Source organism: Ischnura elegans (genome assembly GCF_921293095.1).
Source record: "Ischnura elegans chromosome 13 unlocalized genomic scaffold, ioIscEleg1.1 SUPER_13_unloc_3, whole genome shotgun sequence".
NCBI classification, from domain to species: domain Eukaryota; kingdom Metazoa; phylum Arthropoda; class Insecta; order Odonata; family Coenagrionidae; genus Ischnura; species Ischnura elegans.
Genome location: NW_025791659.1, coordinates 309,694 through 337,016, shown reverse-complemented (window position 1 = coordinate 337,016; position 27,323 = coordinate 309,694). Strand labels below are relative to the sequence as shown.

Below are 27,323 nucleotides of genomic sequence, written 5' to 3'. Positions count from 1 at the left end.
TCACCTTAAGAACTAGTACGATTTTATAGTCGGCTTTTAATATCTACACACGACGTGTGTGAAAAGGGACCATAAGTTATTAAAATGCATAGTCTCCGTAAAAAATACGTAGGTCGTGCTGTCAGGTAGCTAAGCAGCTAAGGCCTTTGAATTTATGAAACGAGTAAATGTAGAATTTAGCGCAGATTTGGTAATAACAGATGTTAGCACCCAGGCTTTCTTTAGTTAGTTTTGGAGCTGCAAAGTACATCTATTCTTAAATGTCCGCCGCGCGAATTCTAATATCGATGTGTCGATGCGTTTTGAATTCGACTATTGAGTCGACAACGTCGAGTCGAGTGGCCGATCGATTAGTTCATGAGCGGGAGCATGTCGGGAAATTGTGTTTATGACGGAAATTAGAAACTCTCTATTTTATGTGCTTTGAGAGGTAGTACTCTCGTTATTAAACATTCCTTTTGGATTTATTTTGATTCCGGAAATCCTTCTAGTCGTGCTTAGTAGTTTTTTGTTTGTAAAGAAGTTAGTGGTTAAGCTATATAAGTACCTACATTAATGTGTTGTTGTTGACCCTAAACTACAACGTTATCCTTCTTATTTGCTAAATAGGTTTTAAGTTGCTGCTGGATCCCTTGTTTCCTGTCAAGTAAGATGAGAAAATTATTGGATAATTTTTTACGGTGAGGCCCTCGCTCTAAATTCGTATTCGTGTATAATATCCATATTGTTGGCGGAAAGCAACGAGCGATTTGCTAGTGTGTTTGTGTGATGATGGGCCTCTTAAAATGCACGATTTCATATGAGAACCTCATATTAATTCCATTTATAAAATAAATCTTGAACAAAGATTATTTGTCAGTGCTGTGTGGATGATTTCTGTCTGATTTAAAGATTGCATGAGATTTTGAAGTGAAAAAAATGAGTCGTACCACTGGAATTTTCACGGATTCGTCGGGAAGGAATTCGGGGAATGACCTTTGTAGACTTTGTAGGAGGAATCATGGTTATTATTACAACTTATTCACTTCGAAAGTAGAATGCAAAACAACTGTTAAGGATGCCCTGCATGATTTATTCGGTCTACAAGTAAGTGGCATATTATTTCTTATCAATTTCTTTACAACGGTGTAACTTCATCTCGCGTTTGCCCAGATAATTTCGAATAATGTTGACGAATACTTGTTTTTTTGCTATCTTAGGTTGCTGTGGGAGATGGCCTGCCCACTGCCATGTGTCCACTGTGTTTGAAGAAACTCACGGAATTCAATGTTTTCAAAAACACTTGTTTGGAATCAAACGCCGTTCTGATAAAACTTTTGCCGAGAAATTACTGCACGGTGAGTACTTTTCGTTTTTTTTTTGTATTTTTATTAGAATCCTGGTACATCATAAGTTTCGGTGAGTGTAAAGTGACACACTTGCGTTGTGTCGACAGCAGAAAGAACTGTATGGAAATGATTTTTTGCGGACTGAAATAGTTATTGTATAAATTAGTAAGGATTAACTGAATATGGTGATAGATCATTCGCTTGGTGGCTCAAGTGGAGGAAAAATATTGTGTAATTGCTTGATGCCGTTGAATCCCATATTAACTTTATAAGCACTTCGATTAACGATCAATTGTAAATTGAGCCTACTTTTTGTTAAGCTGCAATGATGGGGGGATTGATTGGCCCTTGTACATGGTCTACGTAAAAGGGTTAAAAGTCCAATTTCCCTCAAACGGTTTTTCCCTTTCTGTGAATCCTTGGCATGATGCTATTTATGTTGCAGTTGGTTGTTCAGTGGCAACGACCGAAGACATTTGTCTTCTGGCTAAACTTGGTGTGTACTAAACAATGATATACAGGAAAGTATGGCATTCAAATTCAACATTGATTAATTGATAAAGGTAATCTACCCATAAGGCTGTACCACACTCCGTCTTTGAGTATTCGATTGGCTAACCGGAGTATATGAAAAGGAACAAACAAATCCATAGCAATTTTCTACTAAATAATTAAATGTGAGAGACCTACAAATTAGTTTATCAATTGTCATGCATATTCTCGTGTGGATGTAAACATATTGGCTTAAATGAGATGCATTTAAGTTCGTGCATAGATTTTTTTATTTTTATGATCTAATTTGAGGTCTGTTTCCTGGAAACCTTATTTTAATTTGTTTGGATAGCATTTTGTGTAGTAATTCCCTGATATTTGAAATGGGATAATGTTTTATTTTGTTGATCAATTCCATTCAGTGAGTTTGAAGTATGCGGACAGAAATCATTTTTTATTTACAATGGAATGTTTATTGTTGTTTAGTGATTTTTCAGGATATATTCGACTCTATGCAGATTTCTGTAGTGAAAAACTTTTTCACCTAAATGTTGAGCTTAAAATGTTCCTTCCCTAGATTTATTTATTTTGTATTTTAATGGCTGATGTGATTAATAATTTTAAAAACTGTAGTCGATATGTTCTATAAGGTTTGTTCCACCCAACGATAGAAATGGACTATCAGGATTTCTTATAGGTGACATGTAGGAGGAAGGAAGTTGTCCATTGCTAGCTGCAACTTTTCCCGGTCACAGTAGGAGAGCTCTAAGACAATAATAGTTAAAGTGTTCATCTTTTGAGGCTTTCCATGAATCAAGCCATTTATTTTTATGCCTTCACATGAGCAAAACTGCTGATCTGCCAGAAGGTGTACCATCAAACGGAAAAAGTAATTATCAGATTGTGCAATGTTTGGGGAATTCTGCGTGTGAGTTCGGTCTTGCCATTTGAGCATTTTCCGTTAGATTTTAACAGATTTTGCAATGCCAATTCGAGCATTGTCATGCTGTAGAATCGCTGTTGAATAATTAGGAACCCTAGGTTCTTGGTTTTGCATAACTTCCAACGCATGTAGGTGCTTGGAAATGGCTTTATGGTAATGACTAATACAAAGCAAGCTCTTTTTGAGTTTGGCATTGATCTTCTTTGAGCGATGCCTCCAATTCAGCTTCTTTGATGGCTTTTGTTCTTTCTTCTCATGGACATTTTTCAACATTGAAATAACTGTCTTTGAAGAAATGCAGCCAATAATGACACATCGTTTCCCTTAGAGCAGCATCTCCATGAACTTTTTGGAGCTGTCATGCACTTCAGCTGCTATTTTCTTTGATTAAAAGAAGAAATTCAACTCTTCCCGCAATCAACGGTTAATTGGTGCAAAATTAGAAATTATCACCCAAGAATAAGTATATATTGCGGAGACAAACTCATCATGGTTGTTGAGCAGTTTGTGCACCATGTGTCTAAGCTTCAGTCATGATGTTTCAGGTATGTCGAAATCCAGCAGCAATCACTCCCACAGCCATCTATTGATAGACAGCAGGAAATTGGTTTCACACCTGATTCATAATTTTCTACATGATTGGTTTTGTTAGGTTAAAGGATAATAATATTAGGGATAGTAAAAAAAAACAGTTGAATAAAATAATTTTAGTATTGAAAGTTACTTTCAGGTGTCTTCTCTTTCTGCATAAATATTACACCCCATATTCTCTTTTGGAGTTCATATTTGAATATTAAAAGAGATCCAGGGCGTAATAAATATATTGAAAATATGTTCAACATCAATGGTTCCTATTCTAAGGCTCCACTGTTTAGATAAGAATAAATAGTTATTTTGGTCTTTCATCAGGAACTACTCTGAAAATTATATTTGCAGATGGAAATTAAGAGTTTAAATGAGAATCAATTTTTTTCATTTCCTTAACTGACAATTCCAATCCTTATTCCCTATTTTGAGAAGCCCGAATGTAAAAAATGGCAATTTTGATTTAAAAAAAAATGTGTTTGTTTATCACTCTTACCTTCTTTGTAGAGTATTGAAGGAGATGGAGTAGCTGATGACAAGTCTGGGCCTTCTGTGGAGACAAAAGACCAAACCACTGAAATATACATTCCTGTGCAAGACTGCCTACTGCCCTGGAGCAATATGCAGGTAAGTTTTATTATCATATGCAGTGAACCGTGAGTTGAACCACCTTCAGTTGTACAAATGTTGTATGAAGTAAAAGGGTGTGTCTGTCATAAATGTTATTATTCCAACACACTTTTATTGGCACTTTGGCAAGTGGCCTTCTTGCCTTCACTGCAAGGGAACGGGGTGAGGGTGCAAGTGAATTAAAGCTCTATACAAGTGAAGAATCTCACCTCTTTTCCTGCAGTGAGTAACTAAAGGCTGTACTCCTGCAATGTAGGAGTGTGGATTCCCAGCGGTAGGTACAGTTCCTTGAAAGTACAGTGACCGTTCTACAAGATTCCTTTTCTCTCAATTACGATGATGCAGGAGTGTTTACAGGCAGTGTAACCCATTCAGTTCCAAGTTTCTAAGAACTGAAAACATGCATTCTTGTCTCAAAAGAAGCCGTTTTTTTTCCTTTTTATTTTGTCTGCAAGTGTTGCAGTGTACTTGCTTTTAATTTTACCTAGTTAAATTCTGCTATTGAAAAATCACATCTCAATACGATAACTATTTTACTATGAAAAATCCTGGAACCAATAAATCATATCTCATGAAGATGTTTACTTTACGATATAACATCCTAGGATTGATAAATCATAGCTCATTAAGAAAACAAGGTCTCAGATTGCAATCAAACTTTTTAGTGATGTAGTCCATCAGGGGCTGTCCACAAATCACCCACTGTATGGGGTTATGTGACCAATGGTTTACACTAAAAATGCAGTTCAACATTCACAGATCAATTTTTTCCCATAGAAATGGTCTCCCTTCAAGTAGGAGTACTAGCCCAATGGTTATGGTGCGTGGCTTCTATCGGGAAGTCCTAGCTTCAATTTTCGCATTGAGCACTTTAATCATAATTCGTTTCTACTTTTCACTTTACAAATTTCAGCTGTTCATCATTATCTCGACGATTTTCACTGAAAAATTTAGCTTTCTGTGTGGATATCTTTTCTGCAATGTCGCGGCATGAAATTTTTTCCCATTTTTTCACACAGATGCCTAGTTTCAATTATGTTATTTAGGTTCTTTCATTATCAAAGAAAACCTAATTCTTTTACGATATCATTTGAATAGAAGAACATAAATTGCAGAGGTATCTAACGAAGATAATATGCAGTACAGGCGTAACATATTGTAATGATACACGCCCGCCTGGTGTGCATCGTCAAACTGAGATTGCGATCTAAGTTTGAAGTTTTCGTGGGTTCTGCGGCTCGTGGTCAAGGTAGGGACTCAAAGCTTTGAAGGCAATGGCGCAGCAAGGAAATGCACCTCGTACACAGCATTTGAATATCATACACAATTTATTAAATGAAAAGAAAATGAACACTCTTATCCTTAAACACTAATGAGGGATGGGAGGTGATGCTGACTTAGGCGAGACATAAATGATACACTTGCAAAAAACGAAACAAATATGCCAGAAACAAAAAGAAAGAAATCTTACATCTAATAGATGAGGGATGAGATGACTACTTGGATAAATGCACAGAAGTGGACAAAAATGATACCGAATATCTCAAGAATTGACATGACATGGGCACTCGTTATCTTGCTCGAGTTGCGACAAAAACCACTGCACTTCAAAGACAATTATAGGTAATGTTCGTTGCTTTACTTGAAAATATTACAGGCTCCAAGTTCTTTTTTATCAGAATGAAGCTGACGTCAATCCAAATGGAATGACGTGAACGGGGAAACGTGATACAATTAAGACGGTCTATAGACCGAGAAAGAGTGACGTGAGTTTACCTATGAGACCACTGGGTTATTAGGATGACACGTGCACACTGGGGACTTTCTTCGAGGGTGTATGGGCTGGCTGGAGTGGGGGAGGATCGGGATTATTTCCCCGTCCTGGGAGAGGGTTTAGAGTACTTAAGTGTCAAACGGCAGGTCCGAATCCTGGTCGCCGAATCACGATGCGTCAATCGTGGGGAACCACATCCCACGGATTCTCGGACGTTGTTTTGATGTCTTGACGAAGGCGAGGATACTTTTCTCGTTCCTCGACTGCACTCCATGTTCTCCTCTCCGGCATTCCTTCCCCCTGGTCGCGTTCCCCGACCTCCAAGACGCCGTAGCCCACGTCTGCAGCGACCTCGTCTTACTGCCCCACCTCACCACAGTCACCTCTGATCTCCATCCTCTTTAGCGGAATCAACCACTGCTTTCTCCGGAATCGACCTGGCCTCATACATTACCGGGCCTTATTTACCCAATTGAACAACAAAAGACATACTAAAATGATAGCAGACGACAAAAAGAAAAAAAGGAAGGTTGCTCATCGCTTGCTACGGCCGCTCGCCAACTTGAATAGGGAAAAGGGCAGGACGCGAATGCAGAATGAGCCGTGACGAGGCTTTTCGTCACATGAATATCTAATGAAGATAATATTGCAGTGCAGGCGTAACATATATTACAGACCACTTTCATGGTGAAAGAAATGCGTGACATATATTTAATTTTCTGAGTGTTGAATAAACATTTAATCTGTGCAGAAAATATTTCTTAGTAATACCAAATTTTTATGTTTCATGGTTTATAAATTAGTTTTAGTCAATCATTTAAAAAATATCCTGTATCCACTGTTAATGCATGATTTGTATCTTGATGATTACTTCCAGCCTACTTCAGGCGAGGATAGGGACCCAATTGAGAGCTCCACTTTTGCCCTACACTTTGAGTCCACTACAGAGGCACCTGGTGAGTACTATTATGGATTGCAAACAAATAACTCCATACATGGAGGAATTGATGTCAATAATAATGGACAATGTACTTGTTAATCCTTTAATTTACCCAACTTTTCGTGTGACTTCAGAAATGATTGAGAATTTGACAGTTGCCTGTGAATCCTTAGCGGACACGAACTGATCTCAATGGCTACAAATAGCTGTATGCCGTTAAGGCTTCGGCTACCATCAGATGGCACGGCACCACGCTTTCTATGATCATGTCTCTATGGATGGCTTCAAACGAGTCAAGAATTCACTAATTCTTGATTTACTTTGTGGTATTCCTTTGTAAGTTCTCCTGGATATAAGACAATTACTTATACCACTTATTTTTTATCTGAGCATAACCTGTGTTTCAATGAATTATCATCATCTTCATAATTAGCGCCTGAAGATGATGATAATTCCTTGAAACCCAGGTTGCACTCTGATAAAAAATAAGTGGTATAAGTAATTGTCTGATATCCAGGAAAACTTTTTGTGACAAATCACTAGAATTTAGCACTTGGTGTGAAAATGGAGCATCTATAAGTAAATTTCAGTGTTCATGGAAAATGTGAACATGGAACCTGGTCAAATGAATGCAAAAATTATATTTGCTTTTCTTCCATTTTATATTAGTAAGAAAATTAGTGAATATATTTTAAATGAGTGCATTTCTATTCACCCTTTTTTCCTGAGGTTGGCGTTGGTCCTTTTTAAGGTTTAACAGAGAATCAATTATGAAGCCTCCTTGGAGTAGAAAATATTGTTGACATAATATAGAATTGAGATAAATGCCCCGAAAATGAAATCAGTGTGTCTAAGAAACAACCGAACTTGATTTCCGTCCCATAATTGTAGGAGTTTGGAATGTTAGTTCTGCATAGTAATGATAGAGGGGTCTCATGCTAATTTTTCTGAGTTAGATAATGTTTCTAACTATTCGTTTTATCCATATTGCCGCATTGAATTCTGGGGCAGTCACATTTTCCCTTTAAACCCTCTCGTGCCAACATCAGGTGGAGCCGATGGGCATTTTCATGTGCATAGCACATAACATCAACTATAGCTGTTGTGGATTTTTCTAGGCAAATGACCGGACGTTGGCTCTCGCCCTTAGGGCCACTCTCACGCAATTTATTCATTCCTTAATGGGGCGAGTTGCAAAGGTATTTTCGTCCATGAGATTTTGGACCTAGCTAAACTAGCATCTGTCCCTTACCCAGGCCGTTGACCCTGTCGTAGAATTCATCCACAGTCAACTCATAGCATTACCGTTGTTCTTTCAACTCAACATTGTATTTGATTTTGAATAATTTACTCTTTTAAAATAATGCCTTCGGTGAGGATGGTCATACATGAGTGGGAGGGTCGGGCTTAATTGCCGAGGGGTAGCACTAAGGACTGCCTAAGCTGGGTCTCCGGCTGGGCTTGAATGCATTAGACAATTGCTGCCTCAGCTGTCACTTCCCTTGTGTCAGTAAGAGCCGACGTCCGGTCGTGTGCATTGAAAAATCTGTCACAGATATACCCCACGTCAGGTCTTCTACATATGAAAATGTCCGTCGCCTCCACTTAATGCCCGGCATGAAAGGTTTAAGCCCAACCTACCCACTCATTTATATCCCACCCCAGTACTCCATCGCGAAGTGGTTATATTATGAATGAATTTGGTAATGATATATTTTGTTGCATAATACAATTTATTATGCTTTGAAATGAAGTTTATGTTTTTTCTTTATTCAAAATCCATTTTTAAAATGAAATTTTGGTGTTAAAAATTACGAATTTCTGAAAGGTATAGTCTTTGTACCTTGTGTTCACTAACTTTGTTGTTGTAAATGTAGAAATCCATTTAAAATTCTACAATGCTTAAAAATGTTCATAATTCTTTTATTAAGTATATATGTATATGGTTCTATAGAGGAGTAAATTATTTAAAATCAAATGCAACATTTGGTTTAAAAAATACTGGTAACACAATAAGTTGTCAATAGACTCTTGCTAAGATAGAGTTAGAGGGTCAAGTCCAGTAGCTGGCGTAAAGGAAGGGCTCACCGTTGAGTTGGGTCCCAAATCTGAGGGACGATACGGGGTAACTCCACCTCCAAGAAAGAGCTCTGCACGGAGAGGTTTCAAATATTCTTATGCTACTCGTAGCATGAAAAGTTTTCCTATTCCTGGCAGGAGACTGTTAAGGTGGCTGCCCATAATTTTGCAGCCCAACCGTTAACCCTTTCGAGATGGCGTAGTTTTTGTATTAGCATGACTTCTGTACTGAGCCCCAAGAGACTCTTCTTTCTCATGGTACAGTGTATTTTTGGAGGGCATTCGTAAAGAAGGGTCTCGCTGAACCTTTTTCGACCCCTCCACGCTGGGACTTCGCATTATCTGTTTTGGGGTGCGGCATTGGTTTGCGGTCAACTTATGTATTGCTTATATGTATTTAGCAAATGGAAATTTGTTGCTTGCATGTAAATTGCAGATATTGAATTTAATTCCTCATTTTTTCTGAGCATTGTCAATTTTTAAAAGAAGTTCTCAGGCCAATATTAACGCATTTAACGCAGCAACAATTACCATGTTGATGTTTATACGTAACTCGAGATATAAGCTAATATTTATTGTAGAATTTCGTTTAAAAATTGTAAACACTGCTCAAAAGACAAATAATTCAATTCTTAGTTTATTTTTCTTGAGAAATGAACAAATATTTATATCAAAACCTGACTGGATAAGCAATTGTATGACCGCTGTCCCTTGCCGCTAAGAAGGGTTATAAAAGACGAGGGGCCCAGGTACCTACTCCCGGATTCCTAGGGTTAAATCCTAAACCCTGCAGGGTTGGGTCCTGAGACAAAGACGACGTAAACCCGCGACTGTCCTAAAGAGGGAGAGCTGGAAAACGTATACATACGGCTTTCATTCTCCTGGCCAGGAAAATCTCACACGTAAATATATAGCCATCGTGTCCTGGGTCAGGAAACGTCCACACGTATATATACGTGTGTAGTAGGGAAAAGGTTAACACATCAGGAGAGGCGTGGGCCGCATGATGGGATATTACACACGTGATTTGTAGGAGCTGTGCAAAAATAAGTCCTCTCGAGAATCTCTTAGTTGTATGTTAGTAAATAGCTCAAGGATAGCATTAGATAGACCACGAAAGGAAGCGGGCAAGACTGGGCCACATGTGTTGCCCTCTTACTTCTGTAACATTTTTCTGTCATCATGACTCATAGCTATGCAGCAAATTTTGTATGATATTTTTCTACTTTGATGGGGTAACAATATTGGACACATTTTTCTTACTATTATGGGTACGTCGGTAAGTGCCTTACTTTCTTTCATCCTCCGTAGGGGATTGTGTGGGGCTGCAAGCAACCTAAAGCTCTAGTTTTACGAGTGATGAAACTCAACCCTACTCCCCACAGTGAGTGACAAAGAGCCGCACTCATACAATTCAGGAGCGGTGATTCCCATGAGTACAGTGTATTGAAATTATCCTTCTTCTGTATTCATTTTCTTTTAACTTAGCCGATGCATGAGTATTTACAGTATGTGTTTCTCACCTGTAGAGTTTCGATGTGTGTGAATCATCCTATTAGAAGAATTGCAAAATAGTCATTGGAATTGGAAGGGTTCCGTGTTCAATTTCTATGATAAAATGGGAATAAGTGGTCCTGTTTGTGTGACAGTTTTTCATGGTAGTTAATCTTTTAATAGAACTTATTTTATATATTTTTTGGACCATACTGGAGTAGTAATTCAGCTGAAGAATTTGCTATTTGATTTAGTTGAAGTAGTTGTAGGTGCTAACAGGAATATTATTGGTGAAACTGGTTCATTGTGACCTGGCCAATAACTTTTCTGGTGGAAATAGGCTTACATTCGTTAGTTTGATAAAAAGTAGTAGGTAAATTGAGAAAGAATTTTTACCCAGCAAGAGCAGAGAAGTGAATTCATTCCTTTTTGGTTTCCAGAAGAAATGTATGCTCATTTTATACTGCCCCAAAACAATAAATCAGTTATTGTTCTATCCCCAATGCATCACGAATCTGCCATTGATTCTGGAATATAGTTATATTCTACAACATAATTAAAATGGGCGACTATCCACTGGATCAACTCTGTGCAAATTATATTATGTGGCATGGAATACAAGATGGTGACCAATGGTGATTTTTCATAATTTATTTAAAATATCCACTATTATATCTGTGTTTTCATGGGTGATTGAATAACTTCTCTAGATATAAGAAATGATTTTTTTGCTGAAGATAGCTTGGGAAATGGTTAAACTGAAATAATGAAAAAGAGTGGAATTACTACTGTACTTAATCTTTTACTGTACTAACTCCCCTGGAATAGAATCCTTGTAGCCATCTTATGGATCTTTTTCCAATCTTAAAAAATAATAATTCTACACCCAATGCTTTTGTCAAACCTTTCTGATTTATTTCACTCGACAAAACCCTTACAAAAGTCACCCACTACTGCCAATGGAATACCTTCGCCTTGTGGTCATCCTAGAAGTAGAACCTATTAAGTTTTCACCCCTCCTTCTGTCCCCAGTCATCTTGCCCCTTGTCTAAGATCCCCTTGCGGCCTATTGTATTTCCAAAAATGTAATTTATCTTATTCAATGTCAACACGCTCCCTCCTTTTATATAGGTAAATCCTCAACCTAACCTAAGGATCAACAACCTCAGGGCAACGTGCGCTCTCTCCCACTTTGTGTTCCTCCATGTGGCAAAACATACAGCCACCCGTAAATGTCAATTCATTGATTTTTACAATGTTTAAGTTTTGGCCTCCCTTCCCCCATAGACCACCCACTTAAATATCATTCCACCGAATTAACCTACGTATGGCTTTTTGTAAGCATTACTTCCTCCCGGCTTAAATGTTAACAGATAATCCCTGTAATTACCTCAGCACACTCTTCCCCCCTTGAACCCTACCTAGCCTCCATTCCCCCTTCCCTCTCCCTCAGCTCTCTCATCCTTAACCTAGTCTTCTACTTAACTCTGAGGGAGGTGGATGTGTCCTACCAAAAGTTAAGTTCTGTGAATTCTTTTATCTTTATTGTTACTTTTGTCTGTGCTCAACCTGGGATATTTTTATGTTACATATGTATTCAATGTTCATGTCACAAATATAAAACATAGACACATAAAAAGGAACAGTCACAAGAAAAATAAAACTTGGAGCTTTCAAAGTGGTAACCTTCTTTCTCAACCAAAAAATGAGAAGCTCTCTTAACAGAAGAATGTTTCTTTGGTTGAGAAGGAAGGTAACCACTTCGAAAGCTCCGATTTTTTTCCTAGGATTGTATTTTGTGTTTGACTGTGATAGTTGTAATTTGAAATTCTTTTCCAGGGCTCCCAGCTCCTGAAGAAATGCCCTCGCAAATATCATCAGCTTCGTATCTCCATGATGAATGCATTGGTCCCAAATCTTTGGTGGCACAAATTGATTCCAAGACTGGAGCATCCCAAGTAAGGATTGGAAGAAACGTTATGGATAAAGACTTGGAAAATTTTGGCGCTCTTGATACTGATGAGATATCATGTTGCTCAATTCCTGATGATAGACTATGTAATACAAAAGAAATTGAATCACTTAAAAGCAGCGGAGGCAGAGCCACAATGACTGTTGCTGTGGACGAAGCTAGTTCTGTTGCACCAAATACTACGGATAGCCTTAGGTGTATCAGAATCTATGGAAATGACAGGAGTGGCTGTGATGCAGTCATGGGAGACAATGAAGAGGTACTTGATTGCTCAAACAAAAATCCGGGGAACAAATACAGATCAAGCGAAAATTCATATCATTGCAGCAAATGCAGAGATGGATTAAACAAAAAGAATAAGCTAATCGATCACACGAAAACTCATTTTGTTGCTCGTAGTTTTATTGCTGTAGCAGAATCAGCAAACAAAGATGTATTTTCAAGCGGAAATGGCAGTTCTTGTGAGCCTATCTCCTCCAAGACCATAAGTGGAGTGGTGAGAAAAAGACTAGAGCCGAGGCAAAATAAAAGTGGGCTTCCCAGGAAATCCAGTGGGGGGAAAAGCGATAGGAAAAATATGAGACGAGTGACGAGAGGCGTCGATGTTGAAGAGAAATCGACTTCTCAAAGTTCATCCTCAAAGTCATCATGCAATAGAAACCTACACGATCATATGGGTGCGAGGGAGAAAGAGAGACCATTTTCATGCAGTGTGTGTGCCAAGTGCTTCACTCAGAAAAGTTACCTCACCTTACACAGTCTTACACACACAGGAAATAAACCTTATTCATGTGGTAGCAAGTCTTTCACTCAGAGAGGTAATCTCGACAGACACATGCGAACAGAGGCGGGAGAAAAACTTTATTCATGCAACGAGTGTGGACGGTCGTTCTCGACAAAGGGCATCTTAGTGACACATTTCCGTACGCATGCGAAAGAAAAACCATATCCATGTAATGGGTGTGAAAAGTCTTTCTCGTATAAGAGCCACTTAGTTAGTCATCTACGTAAGCACACTGGAGAAAAGCCTTTTTCATGCTTCGAGTGTGGAAGATCTTTCTCGACAAAGGGCATCTTAGGGACACATATGCATACACACACAGGAGGAAAACGTCATTCATGTAACGAATGTGAAAAGTCTTTCTCTTATAAGAGCCACTTAGTTAGTCATCTACGTAAGCACACTGGAGAAAAGCCTTTTTCATGCTTCGAGTGTGGAAGGTCTTTCTCGACAAAGGGCATCTTAGGGACACATATGCATACACACACAGGAGGAAAACATCATTCATGTAACGAATGTGAAAAGTCTTTCTCTTATAAGAGCCACTTAGTTAGTCATCTACGTAAGCACACTGGAGAAAAGCCTTTTTCATGCTTTGAGTGTGGGAAGTCTTTCTCGACGAAGGGCATCTTAGTGACACATTTGCGTACGCACAGTTGAGAAAAACGTTATACGTGCTACAAGTGTGGGAAGTCTTTCTGGACAAAGGGCATCTTAGTGACACACATGCATACGCACAGTGGAAAAAAACTTAACTAGTGTGCCGACTTTGGAATTCTTTCTCGACAAAGAGCCTCTTAGTATAGACACAAGTACACAAACCCTTGAGGAGCCTTATTTCTGGTACGTCTGCAGCAAGTTTCTAACTTATTATTGCGACCTAGAAACATTTCTACACACACACACACGAGATCTTATCAATTTAACATTTACATGGGAGCAAAAATTATTCATGCATAGTCTGCAGCAAGTCCGTCACTCCTACCTGACTACCACGTGGTGCACGAAACATTTTCTATGCTGATTTTATGCAGATCTCTGTTAGTTATAACCTCAACTGCCACTTCCACACACACAGAGGAACTATTCATGTAGTGTATGTTGTGATACATTCACTCAGACAAGTCACCTTTGCGCATGCAACATGTTTGCTCACAGACAGGATAATTCATAGATATATGTTACAAAATTTCTAATTCAGCCTCATGCATGTCTGTACTGAGGAGTCCAATTGTTGATTCTCGCCTTCACAACGAAGAATGAATGATAGTATAGTGCCAATAGGGATGATGGGCCATCTATATATTTTCTTGAAGTACATACCAAGTCATATTTTTTTGGATTTTCATAATGAATATTGACGTAGAGCAGTAGCATAGAAGGACACATTCCCAGGCTAGCAGACGGGGATCATTAAGTGTGCATGGCAATTTAGGATTGCATGCATGCTCATAATTTTCTGTCAAAGTTGTCTTCCTCGGAGTCCATTCTAAATTGTTATGTCCGTAATGGTTCTGAATTTTTCTGAAATAAATAATGTTTGCTTGCGGCATACTTTGTTTAAATAAACAAAATATTTGTGTTTGTTGGCGATTATGTATTATTTTGCATAGTAAAAATATACTGAGTTTGTCAATTAAATAAAGTAATGTTTTTTTTAGTTTCTAAATATTTGAAATGTTATACCATATCTCTATTTTCAAAAATATTTGTTCAAAGATCATTACATAAGTTGAAGTAAAAGCAACGATTTCTATGACTTTCTTTCAAGCATTGTGTCATAGATGTTCTTTTCTCGTATTTATTAACTGAACTATTGTGAATGATTTACATAGATAGCCCTTCACTTCAGCCACCATTTACTGACCAGCTTTCATATGTCTCTAATCTATCATTGTGTGGTACTTTAATTTGTTTAACTATCACCATGTAACAATCTGTTATTTTTCAATGGAAATAAAATGCATTGGCCAAGAAAATGTGGCAAAACATTGTTGTGGCATAAAATTGGTCCCACTGAGAAATGTTGGGAATTCCATTTCCATATTGATTTCCAACAATGCCAGAGTGAATGTCTCTGATCCATTAGCAGTCAGCCTGTTGACATCCCTTCGATATATGAAGGTAGATTCAACGAAAATTTTATATTTTTAATACATGCTCATGCAATGCTAGAACCCTGTCTTGAGATGACTTTATTTAAAATGTAATATTTTGCGTAAAGAATTTGACTTATATTTTTTCAAGCATGAGAAGCCCCAGGCCTAAGGTGATGAATGCAAGATTTCTAGGTTGAGTATTTTCATTCGTTTGGTAAGTGGTGTGATATAATATGTTTGCAACCAAACTTTAAGGTTTAAAAAAGTCACTTTTGCTTGAATTTCCATTGAATACTATTAAGTTTTAAATTGTAGGATTTTAAATTGCCATGGCGCTTTTAAACGGTGACCTATTATTTCTGAACCTCTGACATTATCAACATATCTATGCATTTTTGGAATAGCAAAAATGTAGAGATTGTGTGTAAGGGAAGTCCGGAGCTTCGGCCATTTTTGGTACTCATTTAAGTACTCTGCGACTGAAAACGAAGAAAACTAAAACAGGCTATTTAAAGAATCATTAATAGCTCATAACCGTCTCATACAAAACTCTCTCGCTCACCTTAAGGCAAATTGACCATTATTTAGCACTAGAACCGCGGGCGGGACTTTTTTTGTCACATCGCCCTTTGCAAATGTTTGCCAATCATGTACTAGTGGTTTGATCCCTTTGAAATTCACTAACTTTTACTCGTTTTATGCTCTTTCGAATGGTCGTATCGAAAATATTTTACGATGTTTGTTCGCGAGACAATTGACGATTTACCTAGAACCGCGGGATGGGACTTTTTTGTCCCGTATGGGGAAAACATACAATTACAGTTTTTTGTACACATATTTTGTATTTAGCATAATAACAGTTTATTACTAAGGGGATCGATGCACAAATACCGTTATTCTGCCAGTTAGAAGCGCAGAAGGGAATAATCTGTGCATTGCGTCGGCCGCCTACTCACGCAGCGCCGGCCGCGTCACCTCTGCCCGGCGCGTCTGCAGGTCTGACCTTGCAACCAACACGTCAAAATAAGTTTACTGTATTCCTAGTTATACTTAATAAAACGTTTTAAACATTACCTAAACACGTGTTTTGTTCACACAAACCACAAAAAACCGTCAATTATACTTAAACATGACAGGATCAACGTGTTTTGAAAATTGGACAAAAAAGTCCAAAGCCGCTGTTTTGGTGGAGTTGGAAAGTTCATCGGTTCCACTGTTAAAAGCCAATTGTGATATTTAATTTACCGCAACAAAAAACTGCTATTGAATCCCGTCACTCATATTTTTCCCGATTCTCCGTACTGTCAAAATCTTAAAATAAGCGACTTTCAATGAAAAGATCATTGGTTGAAGTGAAATATGCGATCCAGTCAACTTTGGAGAGGGAACGTTCTAATTGAGATCGATTCATTATAAAATTCGTCGCCCTCAATTCTTTGTCTATTCTCATCTTAAATGTCCGTAATTAAACTTTTTTGTCACTCAGAGTTCTTCACCTATTCATTTTAAATATAATTCCGACGTCTCTCTATGATTGTCTCATTAATACCATTATGTACAGTGGCGAAAAAACGCAAAGCTTATTGACCGCCAAATGCGAGCGGAACAGGAACTATGAGTTGAAGACTTGCGCCTTCCGAAACGTTGTCCGTTTATTATTTCATTCAACTAGGATTTTTCCGGTGATCATTATGTATTAACTATAGTTATAATCCCAGCAGTTATTTTGCGAAATTAGTGTGAATTAAAGAAAATTTTAAAGGTTTTGCAATCCAATTTTTGTAACGACAAAATCGTTCATTGTTTCGGGTAAGACCTATCTGCCTACTCCGTAAGGTATGGCCGTAAGATGGGTTTTGTCAGGAAATCATAAAGAGATTTTAGAGCGTCAAGGTTATCTTAAATTCAGCCTCCGCGATAAATAATCCAGCAATTTTCTTTTGGGACATTGACTTTTGAAGTGAAAACTTCTTTAGCGGCGTTAAGCACTTTTGCGAGAGGGGGAAAAAGCATAGAATTCGCGTGAGCGTCACCGACCCGACACCGCGATCGCTACAAGGGTATATACGGTAGCATCTTAAAATTCGGCTCTTAGTATAACATCCTCGGTAGTATAGTGGGCTGTATCCCCGCCTATCACGCGGGAGGTCGGGGTTCGATTCCCCTCCGGAGAAGATTTTTTACTCAATCTCATATAATTAAAAAAAATTACAATGTATATTTCAACTACGCAGGCTGACTAGGTATAGTGAATAAACTTAGTTAATATATAGACTTTTGAAGTCTTTTTGTTTGAAAAATATTAAATGGAAAATAAAATTCTATAGTGTTTCTCGTATAAGTTAATTAAATATAAAGAGCTCGTGCATGAACATGCAGAAGAGAGTACATGCTATAAAAATACAGGTAGGTACAATTTAAGGCAGTTTCTTTTATGTGCATAATGAACAATTATTGGTTTAAAGCATATTAGATAAAAGAAATAAAAGCATATTATATTTTAATGTATAAATGATGTTACTTTCTATTCATACATATCATATTTCTAATGTATACATAATAATTAACAGTTTGCTGAAAAAAATAATTTCAATTCTTGTTGAAAAATGAGTATTACTGGAAAAATTAGTTATTTTATAATAATAAATGGATTATAGTAATTTCAGTTTTCACTTCTGTCGGCCAGTCCCACGACTGCCCCGTTTTTTCCTCCTATTTCAATATCATATGGACATCACGTCGTGTAAACAAATGAGGGGGCATTTCCCATAGAATTTTTTAAGTATACTAATAAGATTAAAAGATAGACTTCAAATTGATGGAACCCGAAGTTAGACAATATCCTAATAAGTTCACGGGCAAGAGCGCATGGTAAATGTAGCACGGGGATGAGTTGTCTTTCATAGCACGAGCATAAACATAAACAAAAGTAAAAGAAAAATACAGAAGTGACGATGAAAATGCTAAAAGAAAGAAAGTGCATAGTATAGGTCGGATGGAACTGAGAGAATGATGCACGTATTTGAAAAGCGAGTTCTCCTGGAAATACCGCGGTAAGCCCGTCACAGGCTCCGTTCCGCTGTGTCATAAAACGACCTTTTTCGCTTAGAATCCGGGGTGTTAGGGATCGCAAAGTAAAGAGGGTACGTAGATATTAGGTGGTATCTTTGTAAGAGGTATTTTTGCATGGGTCTCAGGAAAATAGCTAACTTTTTCGAGGTTTGAACACTTTTAATGAAATCATGGTCCCTAGGCCGGCCCTTATTTTAAAGAATTGAGAAAATTTATGTTTTCCTAGTCTCAAAGTGACCCAAATGAAGTTCATATTCACATGTTTAAGTGTGGTTACTTGAAAATGACGGCAACCACACCCACTTTTGATTCTAGGTATGCCCTTGCTCCCTCATCAGCCAGGAAGACCTCGTCATGATGTCAGCTCTACAAACACTCCAGTCTATTACACCCAGGCCTCTGTCATCAAATATGGGAGCTACTTACCAAGCAGGAAGTGGTTGGACTGACCAGACATCTGCAAACTATCCCAGACAGCTCACAGTGGAATCCATATGGATTACAACTGTAGTCCATGGAAATTCCATGATGGAAATACCATGGTTCCATGTGGATTCCATATGGATATTTCATGGAAAGTACTGACAAAAGTCCTCTAAATTCCATGAATTCCATTTGGAATCCGCATGGAAAATTGTCATGGAATCCATGTATAATCCATGGAATATTTCCACTTGGAAAATTTACATGGAATCCATGTGTAATCAAGTGATAAACTAGATCAGAAACAATTTTTGGTTTGTCCGTTGGATAGTAAATTTTGAAAGAGACAGGAGGTCGCATAGGTGACCCCTGTCTCTTAGGAAGGGAGCTTTGTCGTGGTGGAGTAGCAAAAAAATTTCACAAAGTGTTCTGGAGAATTAACACAAAATTAGTCAATTCTTCGAGAAACATGGTAGTCATCATCAGCTTGTCACGATGGTTGTCCCTAATTGTTAACACAATGGTTAACGATGGTTGTCCCTGTAACTTTCCGGTGTCTCTTAGTACCAGAATGCAATGTGAAGATCTTTGTCAGCATCAATGGGTTTCATGCCGCTTTTGTTGACCATATCTACATCTGTATTAGCTCAATTATTGTATTTTTATTGTACCTTAAGTAGAATTTGGTGTCCTAAAAAAAATGTGATTTTTATTAAATATTTTACATTCACAACTGTTTTCTTATAGTATAATTTGTAGTTATAGTATCATATTACCTTCAATTTGGATTTATTAATTTTGTTCACTTTAGTAAATATTAGTTTATCTTTTGCATCTTAAATAACTTTTGGAAAAGAGTTGTTTTCCATACTCCCATTGTACTAGATATATTCTATACCTTTCGATTGAATGTGTTTACTTGTTTTATATTCTTCTGTGTAGGCCACGGTCTTAGAAAAAGATGTAGTTTCATTAGCTGCATGTGGTTCATTAGCTGCATGTATATATTGGGTGTCAAGGTGATGAAAAACATGAGAAAGACAAAGAGAGGGCAGTGAGCTAATAAGAAAGGTATTTTATCTCATGTTAAAGGAGTTGATACCTTTTGACGTCTCACTAGCAGAGTAGGCAGCAGTTTTCAAGACACTACAGTTGGAGGAAGGTGTTTACTTTTCAGACCAAATTCGCCAACTCACCAGTGTGAAACCAAAAGTCATAGAAAACTACAAAATAAAATTTTTATAAATGAAATCACAATGAAAATTTATTGGAAAGAAAAAACGTTCCTTCAAAAAGCACAGTAATCCATTTAAATTCGAAATAAAAAATCTCAATGAGAAAAATTTTGGCATGAAGAAGATCAGTAGGCGTACTGGGTGCACATCACAGTGTTGGGGGGTCAAATATGCCGTATGTGTAACATTTTATTAAAAATAAAATAAATGAACACACAGGGCCAGCCACGAGTTGTCATCCTTATGATATGTAGGAAAGGCTTCAGTGCATAAGATTCAGGATATCCTTGATGTTTCATCAATGGTTTTTTGTTATGTGTAGCACATCAGCGGTTTATTTTTACAGACATAACGAGAAAAATGAAAAAATGCTATAAAAAAATACAAAATACCGCTCCCATGACTTGGGGGTCAGAATATCCAACTACGAATTACTGTGTAAATACCTTTTAAAATATAAAAAAACATTTCTATGGAAAATAAAGAATCTTAAAAAAATACAACCTCCGCGGCAAGTTATGTATAGTTGGAAACATGAAGAAAACTATTATTACAAAAAGAAGTAATCTTTGAAATTTCATAATGTTACGGAAGTGTTATCAGAGCTACTCCAAAAGCATTTTAACCCTCATATGGATTTACAAAATTAGTTACGTCGTTGGATTCTCGGCGCCGCGGCGCCGCGTCATTTTTTGCTGTTATCTTTCAAAGTTAGCCTGAATTTACAAGTTTTTTGATTGATAATGGTAAATACATCTATTATCTTTATTTCTTACCGTGTTTTGCTAGATTTAAACCCTTATTGTTGAAGTAATAACAAAAAAATTGAACGCTGCATTCTTTTCCATTTATTGCCGTAATGCTCTTTATTTCAGTTCCCTTTGTATGTTATTTTTGAGTGAAAGTTTTAATTTCGTGAGTAATTGTTGTTTGAAATATTTTTCTGATATGCAGAGCTCGGCAAACTCCGCTTTTTAATGTTTATATTGTTTATAATTTTATGTATCTAAATGCTAAAAATGATGACCAAATAAAATTCGTTTATGCCCATATGACATAATTTTGCTTCAATGCGTCCACCCATATGTTATATCTTTGCAGTGTATATAGAAGGATAAGTTATTAATCGTTAATAATGGAACAGATGTAGGTTAAGTGAAAAGATACGAGTGTTATTTTCGTGATTTTTACAAGATTCTGGCGATCAAGACAAATCTTACGAATATTCTGGGAGCTTATGTCCTGAAATTTAAAAAAAATCAAGTCTTATGTGTTTTGAAATATAAATAATATGGGATGATAAGCGACGTGTCAAAGAACTCAACGCTTCTTTGGAGATGGAGCTAGAAGAGTCGGTACTCTTTTCCTACCACGGAGCCCCATTCCCCCACTGGGGACGTGTAGCTCAAGCGAAAGGTTTCCTTAGATATGGACGGGTAAATGTTTTGCGTGGGAGTGCATAAGATTAGGTTTTACTCCTGGATTGGTGGGAAGTCCAAAAAAAATAAATTCTTAGAAGTATGTGTTATTGGTGGTAGGGGAGAAGGTGCAGCTGCCTTATTTCTTTCGTCCAGCGGTGCGTGAGAAACTGTTGAAAGAATGCTCTGGGGTGACAACAATACCCTCACTTTGGAAGGACTTCCCTTACATTTTCTTTCCGTTTCCTTTCTTAGCGTTTCACTGACCCAAACATTGAGACTCTCCATACTTTCCCTCTAAGCTCCCTTATTCGTCATTCACCACCTTCTTACCCCCTCCCACAAAACTTGATTGAACTTCTCACCACCCTAATGACCCACCGAGCTGGACCTTCTTGGAATGAAGGGAGGGCCACCGCGGGGCGTTTTGACAAGGCTTTTGTTCCCTGTCCTTCATGCAGCGTTAGAAGGATGAAGAAAAAGCAGGCTTTTGTATCTAATTGCCTCCTTGCACTCCCAACCTTTTTTGCGATAAGGATTTTCTACTCCTACCTGTCCTAACGATCTGGGTATTCCCCGATCCTTGGCAGTCTACACACTACCGCCCCTTCACCTCAAAACAACCTCCTGGCATTCCTTCTCCTTTCTCCTTCTCACTCATCCCTTTACGTTAGTAACACCCCCAATGCATAAAACATCTGTACATTTCAGTACACATAGAAACGAGATATATGTTTACAAATTTTCACCTCATGCTAAATTGTCTTTTCATCTATTCATAATGAAACGATTTTTACCATGTAAAGTCTAAACTCATCGTCAGGAAAGAGAAATTATTTTCTATCACGAAATTAGTTGGGTAGTTATCTTGATTTCACCTCAATGGTAAACTGTCACGTCATCAGTAGCTATATAAACGCCAGCAATTTTGTATAGACTATCGTAGACGCAAAGGGATTTTTTTCGAATGAAAAGTACAAGACATATAACAATAACTGTGCGATGTGTTCTTCAAGGGTAGTCGGTGAAACTTCTGAATCTCTTGGTAAGTTACAGTTACTCATTCAGCGAGAAATATTCACACAACGGTGAGGAAGCATTATTCTACGAATTCGGATAATGCATTGTGTTAAATTTTTCTTAGAATTGCTGCTTGGAGTAATTCTAAACAGAGTCACTCTAGTATTTACCCAAAGCTGACTATCACCACGGCAGTAACGTGGACGCGGAGCGGAGAAGGTGCCCAAGTAAAACTAAGTCGGAAGCCATGGAAAAACAACTTTGAATAGCAATGAGTTTCTATGAATAATTCTCGCAAAAAGATGAAGTTTTGTCAATGAACATTATAACGAAGCAAACGTAATGATTCTTAGCTAAAAGAGAAAGCACAATTGGTATTGTAATATTTTCCTTTTGTTAAACAATTTCCCTTGGTTTATAAGTTAAAAATTAAATAATAGGATTAAAATAGATTATAGCATTTCATATGAAACACTCGCTGCGCTGCGCGCGCTCGTTAAGGGGCTCCGCCCCTTAAAATCCCCGGTTCCGGCTTCGCCGTCTAGTTTTGTGGTCATTCAAAGACTTTTGAAGTTCGAATAATTACACCTCAGCTAGGGGCCGGCTTCGCCGGCCAGGGGGTAGGGAGGCGCCCCACTCATTCCTCGGAACGGCTTCGCCGTTCCTCACTGAAGGGCGGCTTCGCCGCCCAGGGGTTGGGTGTGCCCCCCCGGGGCTACACCGCTTAATACTCGGAACGGCTTCGCCGTTCCTCGTCTAAGGTCGCCATAGCCGCCCAGAGGGCGAAGGCATTTCGGAACTGTTTCACCGTTTTTCGTTTGAGGGGCGGCTTCGCCGCCCGAGGGTTACTGAAGTTCCTCCTCGCCTACGCCAGTTACTCCTCGGAACGGCTTCGCCGTTCCTCGTTCTGGGGCGGCTTCGCCGCCTTGGGATTGAGGAGCCCCCCGCGGCTGCTTCGCTTAGTCCTCATTAATGCTCATCTCCACCGAGAGGGGTGCCCTGGGGGATTCGGGGTTTTTAATGTGTTATGCATGCGGTCACCAATCGTCCACAGTGATCACGTAGCGATGATTGTAATGGGTAGTGCAATGCGGAGTACTAGTGGCGACAAGTACCCATAAAAGAAGACTTAATGGCAAGTTTTTCATTTTTTTGCCGGGGGTTCCAACGGAATACCGGGGGTTTTATACTTGTGTTAAACCAGTGGTCAGAAATCGTTCTCATAAATTCCGTGCCGATAAGTCGTAGGGGTGCGGAACAGTGGTCTGACGATTCTTTTACCGCAGAGGCGATTTATTAGCAAATGGTTTTGGGAGGTTTCACGTGCTTATCAGGGGTTTTAATAAGTGGTGGGGGCACTGGTTAAATTGTGACGAAAACTACTCGGAAAGGCGACTTTAAATTTTTTAATTTTTTTGGCGATGTTCCAGGAGGTGATCGGGGGTTTTCTGGTATTTTTCCCGTATGGTTTACGGTGGCTCGCCCTCACCAAATATTCCGGATCTAGAGCTCAGAGGGGACGGGAAGTGTGGCGTAATGTTTGAGAAAAGTTTCCAAATAGGAGACTTAATGGCACATTTTACATTTGGGGGGTATTTCAGGGGGATTCCGGGGGTTTATATGTGTGTATTCCAGGTGGTCACCATCCGTTCAAATAATTTCCGTGGGGATGAATCGTTGGGGGCGGTGGTATAGTCACGAAAAGTACCCAAAAAGTAGACTAATATGCAAACTTTTATTTTTAGAGGGGGTGTATGTGGGTTTAAAGAGGGTTTATAGGTTTGTCCTACCAGGGGTCATCAGTCGTCCACATCAATACCGTAGTGATGAGTGGCAAGGCTTGGGAAAGTGGCGGAATCGTGACGAAAAATACCCGAAAAGGCTACTTATATGCTAATTTTAATTTTTAGGGGGTTTCGGGGGGTTTAAAGATGACGATACCATATGGTCACATTCATTCACTGTCATATGTAACAGTAGTGTGCCCTATGACATCCATATTTCAGGAGTAATACAAAAAAAAGGAAACCAGTCCCCGAAAAAAGTGAGTAGTGCCCGCCATTTTTATTTTTTCGCGGTTAAATCCATTAAATCATTTACTAGATGTTTATGTTTTCTGAAAGACAATGCATAGTTGTATGTAACTACAAAGTTTGAAAGAAATCAGTCGGGTTAAAATTGACAAAACCTTGAGTTAATCTTCTGGAAATCGTAATTTTCGGTGATTTTCGGAATACTTTAATTTTTTTCTGAGTAACCAAGCACGATGAAAGAAAATTGTTACCTACATTTCGTAGACGATGTTATGAGCATATATAATAATCATTTTCGTTATCCAACACCTTAAATTAAGTCGAGGGGAGGGGAAAGTTTGAAATTTGTTTCGAAAAATCAAATTTTGGACGCCATTTTGGCTGTAATTTTGTCAAATGGAAACTACTAAATTTACTTAATTACGTGCCTACGTTTATCAGCTTTCAAAAAATGCATGAACGACTCGTGTGGCACGCACCATTTGCGCGCAATAAAATAAAAACCGAAAGACGGTCACCGGAAAAAGCCCGATTTCGGCCATTTTGTCGTCCTAGCGACGACACGTGGCGGAAAAATCCGGTTTTCGGATTTTTCCTCCGGATCATTTCGGGCTCCCCGCACGCGTGCCAAATTTCAGCTCTCCAGCTCTTCTAGAAGTGGTCGGGAATTTGTATCCATGAGTCAGTCACCACAAGGGCTGTTCTTAGCTAAAAGAGAAAGCACAATTGGTATTGTAATATTTTCCTTTTGTTAAACAATTTCCCTTGGTTTATAAGTTAAAAATTAAATAATAGGATTAAAATAGATTATAGCATTTCATATGAAACATTATTGCTTTGACATTAGTGTTGAAAGTGCAGACCCTGACGTAACGATGAGGAAATTCTCGGTCCAAGCAAAACTAAGTCGGCGGCCCATGAGAAAACAACTTTGACTAGCCATAGGTTTTTATGAATATTTTGTAAAAAGATGAAGTTTTGTCAATGAACATCATATTGAGGCAAATATTTTGATTTTTAGCTGTAATAGAAAGCAAAATAGGTATGGTAAAATTTTCCTTTTGTTTAACAATTTCATTTTGTTTATAATGTTCAAAAATATAAATAATATGATTATAAATATATTATAGCATTTCATACGAAACATAAATGATTTGACATTAACATTGGGAGTGCAGTCAATGACGTAGCGACGATGAAACACTGAGCGCCGCAGCGGCGCCGAAAATCCAACGACGTAACTTTTTCCATTAGAGGCCAATGAAATGTAAACTATCGACACTATGCTAACAAAATTTTATACCTAGACGAAAAAGGCAGAAAAAATAGACTACTGAAAATTTCAGAATGATCCATTGGAAAGGAAAATTTTTACACCACTTCTAAAACCACGAGCGCCGCTAAGGCGCAGAGAATCCATATGAGGGTTAAAGATGTCTTTTTTTATTTTAGAATGGGTAAATACTGAAACTCTGTACATATTTGAAATGCAAAATAAAATATACTCTATAAGTGCTAAGCTTAATAGGAAGGGCCAGGTTCGTAGAAGGCAGAATGAGATGACAAGTCAGACGTCTGGTTCCTCATGTTTAATTCACAGAGCAAAGGTACAATCTCCCCTTCTGACATACAGCCACTAGTTGTCATCCTTATGATATGCAACACTCCTACATTCGTAAGATAGGCTTGAGTGCATACGATTCAGGATATGCTTGATGTTTTATCAAGGGTTTTTGTAATGTGTAGAACATCGGTGGTTTATTTTTTACAGGCATAACGAGAAAAATGCCACAAAAAATACAAAATGCTACTCCAAATGTATTTTAAATGGAAAATACCCAGTAGTTTTGACTTGGGGGTCAGCAAAACAAAGTATGAATTACTATTTAAACACCTTCAAAAAAACAGATTTTGTTTAAATTCAAAATAAAAAAACATCTCAATGAGAAAAATGTTTGCATGAAGAAGATCAGTAAGCGTACTGGGTACACATCACAGCGTTTAGGGGTGAAATATGCTGTATATGTAACATTTTAATTGAAAAGAAATAAATGAACAAACAGGTCTGCATTCTCCAGCCACGAGTTGTCATCCCTATAATATGCAACACTCCTATATTCGCAGGAAAGGCTTGAGTGCATAAGATTCAGGACATGATGTTTTATCAAGGGTTATTGTAATGTGTAGCACATCAGCGGTTTATTTTTTACAGCCATAACAAGAAAAATGCTACAAAAAATACAAAATACCGCTCTAAATGTATTATGAATGGTACAAGTTCATGAAAGTACAAATTACTATTTAAAAACCTCAAAAAAAAATACTGGATTTTGTTTGATTCAAAATAAAATATCTCAATGAGAAATTTTTTCCTTGAAGAAGATCATTTACTGTTGTACTGGGTACGCATCACAGCATTGAGGGATCAAATGGGGAGTCAAGCCGTGCATATAACATTTAATTGAAAAAAAATATACAACTACAAACGGGCCTGCAATTTCCAGCCATGAGTAACCATCCTTATAAAACGCAACACTTAAATTTGTAGGCCAGACTGGACTACATAGCATTCAGGATATGCATGGTATTTTATCATGGGTTTTTGTAATGTGCAGAAAATCAGTGGTTTATTTTTTACGGTCGCAATGAGAAAAATTTATGTACAGTCGAAAACCTTGATAAATAGGAGGTCAAAGGATCGGCCTCATTTTCTCGCTTCTGGAGGTTTCTTTCTTAATTCGATTTTCTAAAATAAAATAAATAATAATAGGTATCTCATAATAAATGATATACATAATATAATAATAAATTTAATATATATCATGACTTTCTTAGACAGACATAACTTCCTCCATGACTGTAAGCATGGATTCCAAAAAGGTAGATATTGCGAAACAGCTCGCGCTCTTTCTTCACGACGTCATAAAATCTGGTGAATCGAAAAGACAAGTTGACGCACTATTTCTAGATTTTACGAAAGCTTTTGACACTGTACCCCACAACAA

General features: G+C 37.9%; 1 protein-coding gene and 1 long non-coding RNA gene across 2 annotated transcripts; both read left to right on the top strand.

The window, feature by feature from the left end:
* Positions 1-362: 362 nt before the first annotated feature.
* On the top strand, positions 363-1,078 carry LOC124172949. Its single transcript, XR_006868328.1, has 3 exons — positions 363-430; positions 610-646; positions 892-1,078. It is a non-coding gene; the product is annotated as an uncharacterized LOC124172949 (long non-coding RNA).
* A 127-nt stretch (positions 1,079-1,205) lies between these two features.
* On the top strand, positions 1,206-14,975 carry LOC124172834 (gastrula zinc finger protein XlCGF57.1-like). The gene is made up of 4 exons (XM_046552328.1): positions 1,206-1,337; positions 3,856-3,975; positions 6,630-6,708; positions 12,105-14,975. The coding sequence occupies exons 1-4, from the start codon at positions 1,230-1,232 to the stop codon at positions 13,676-13,678; spliced, it is 1,881 nt and encodes a 626-aa protein (XP_046408284.1). The 5' UTR covers positions 1,206-1,229; the 3' UTR covers positions 13,679-14,975.
* The last annotated feature ends 12,348 nt before the right edge of the window (positions 14,976-27,323 follow it).

Coding starts and splice junctions, on each gene's coding strand:
- LOC124172834 (XM_046552328.1), top strand. CDS start 1,230: ATGTGTCCACTGTGTTTGAAGAAACTCACGGAATTCAATGTTTTCAAA. Junction 1,338..3,855: donor TGCCGAGAAATTACTGCACG/GTGAGTACTTTT, acceptor CCTTCTTTGTAG/AGTATTGAAGGAGATGGAGT. Junction 6,709..12,104: donor GTCCACTACAGAGGCACCTG/GTGAGTACTATT, acceptor ATTCTTTTCCAG/GGCTCCCAGCTCCTGAAGAA.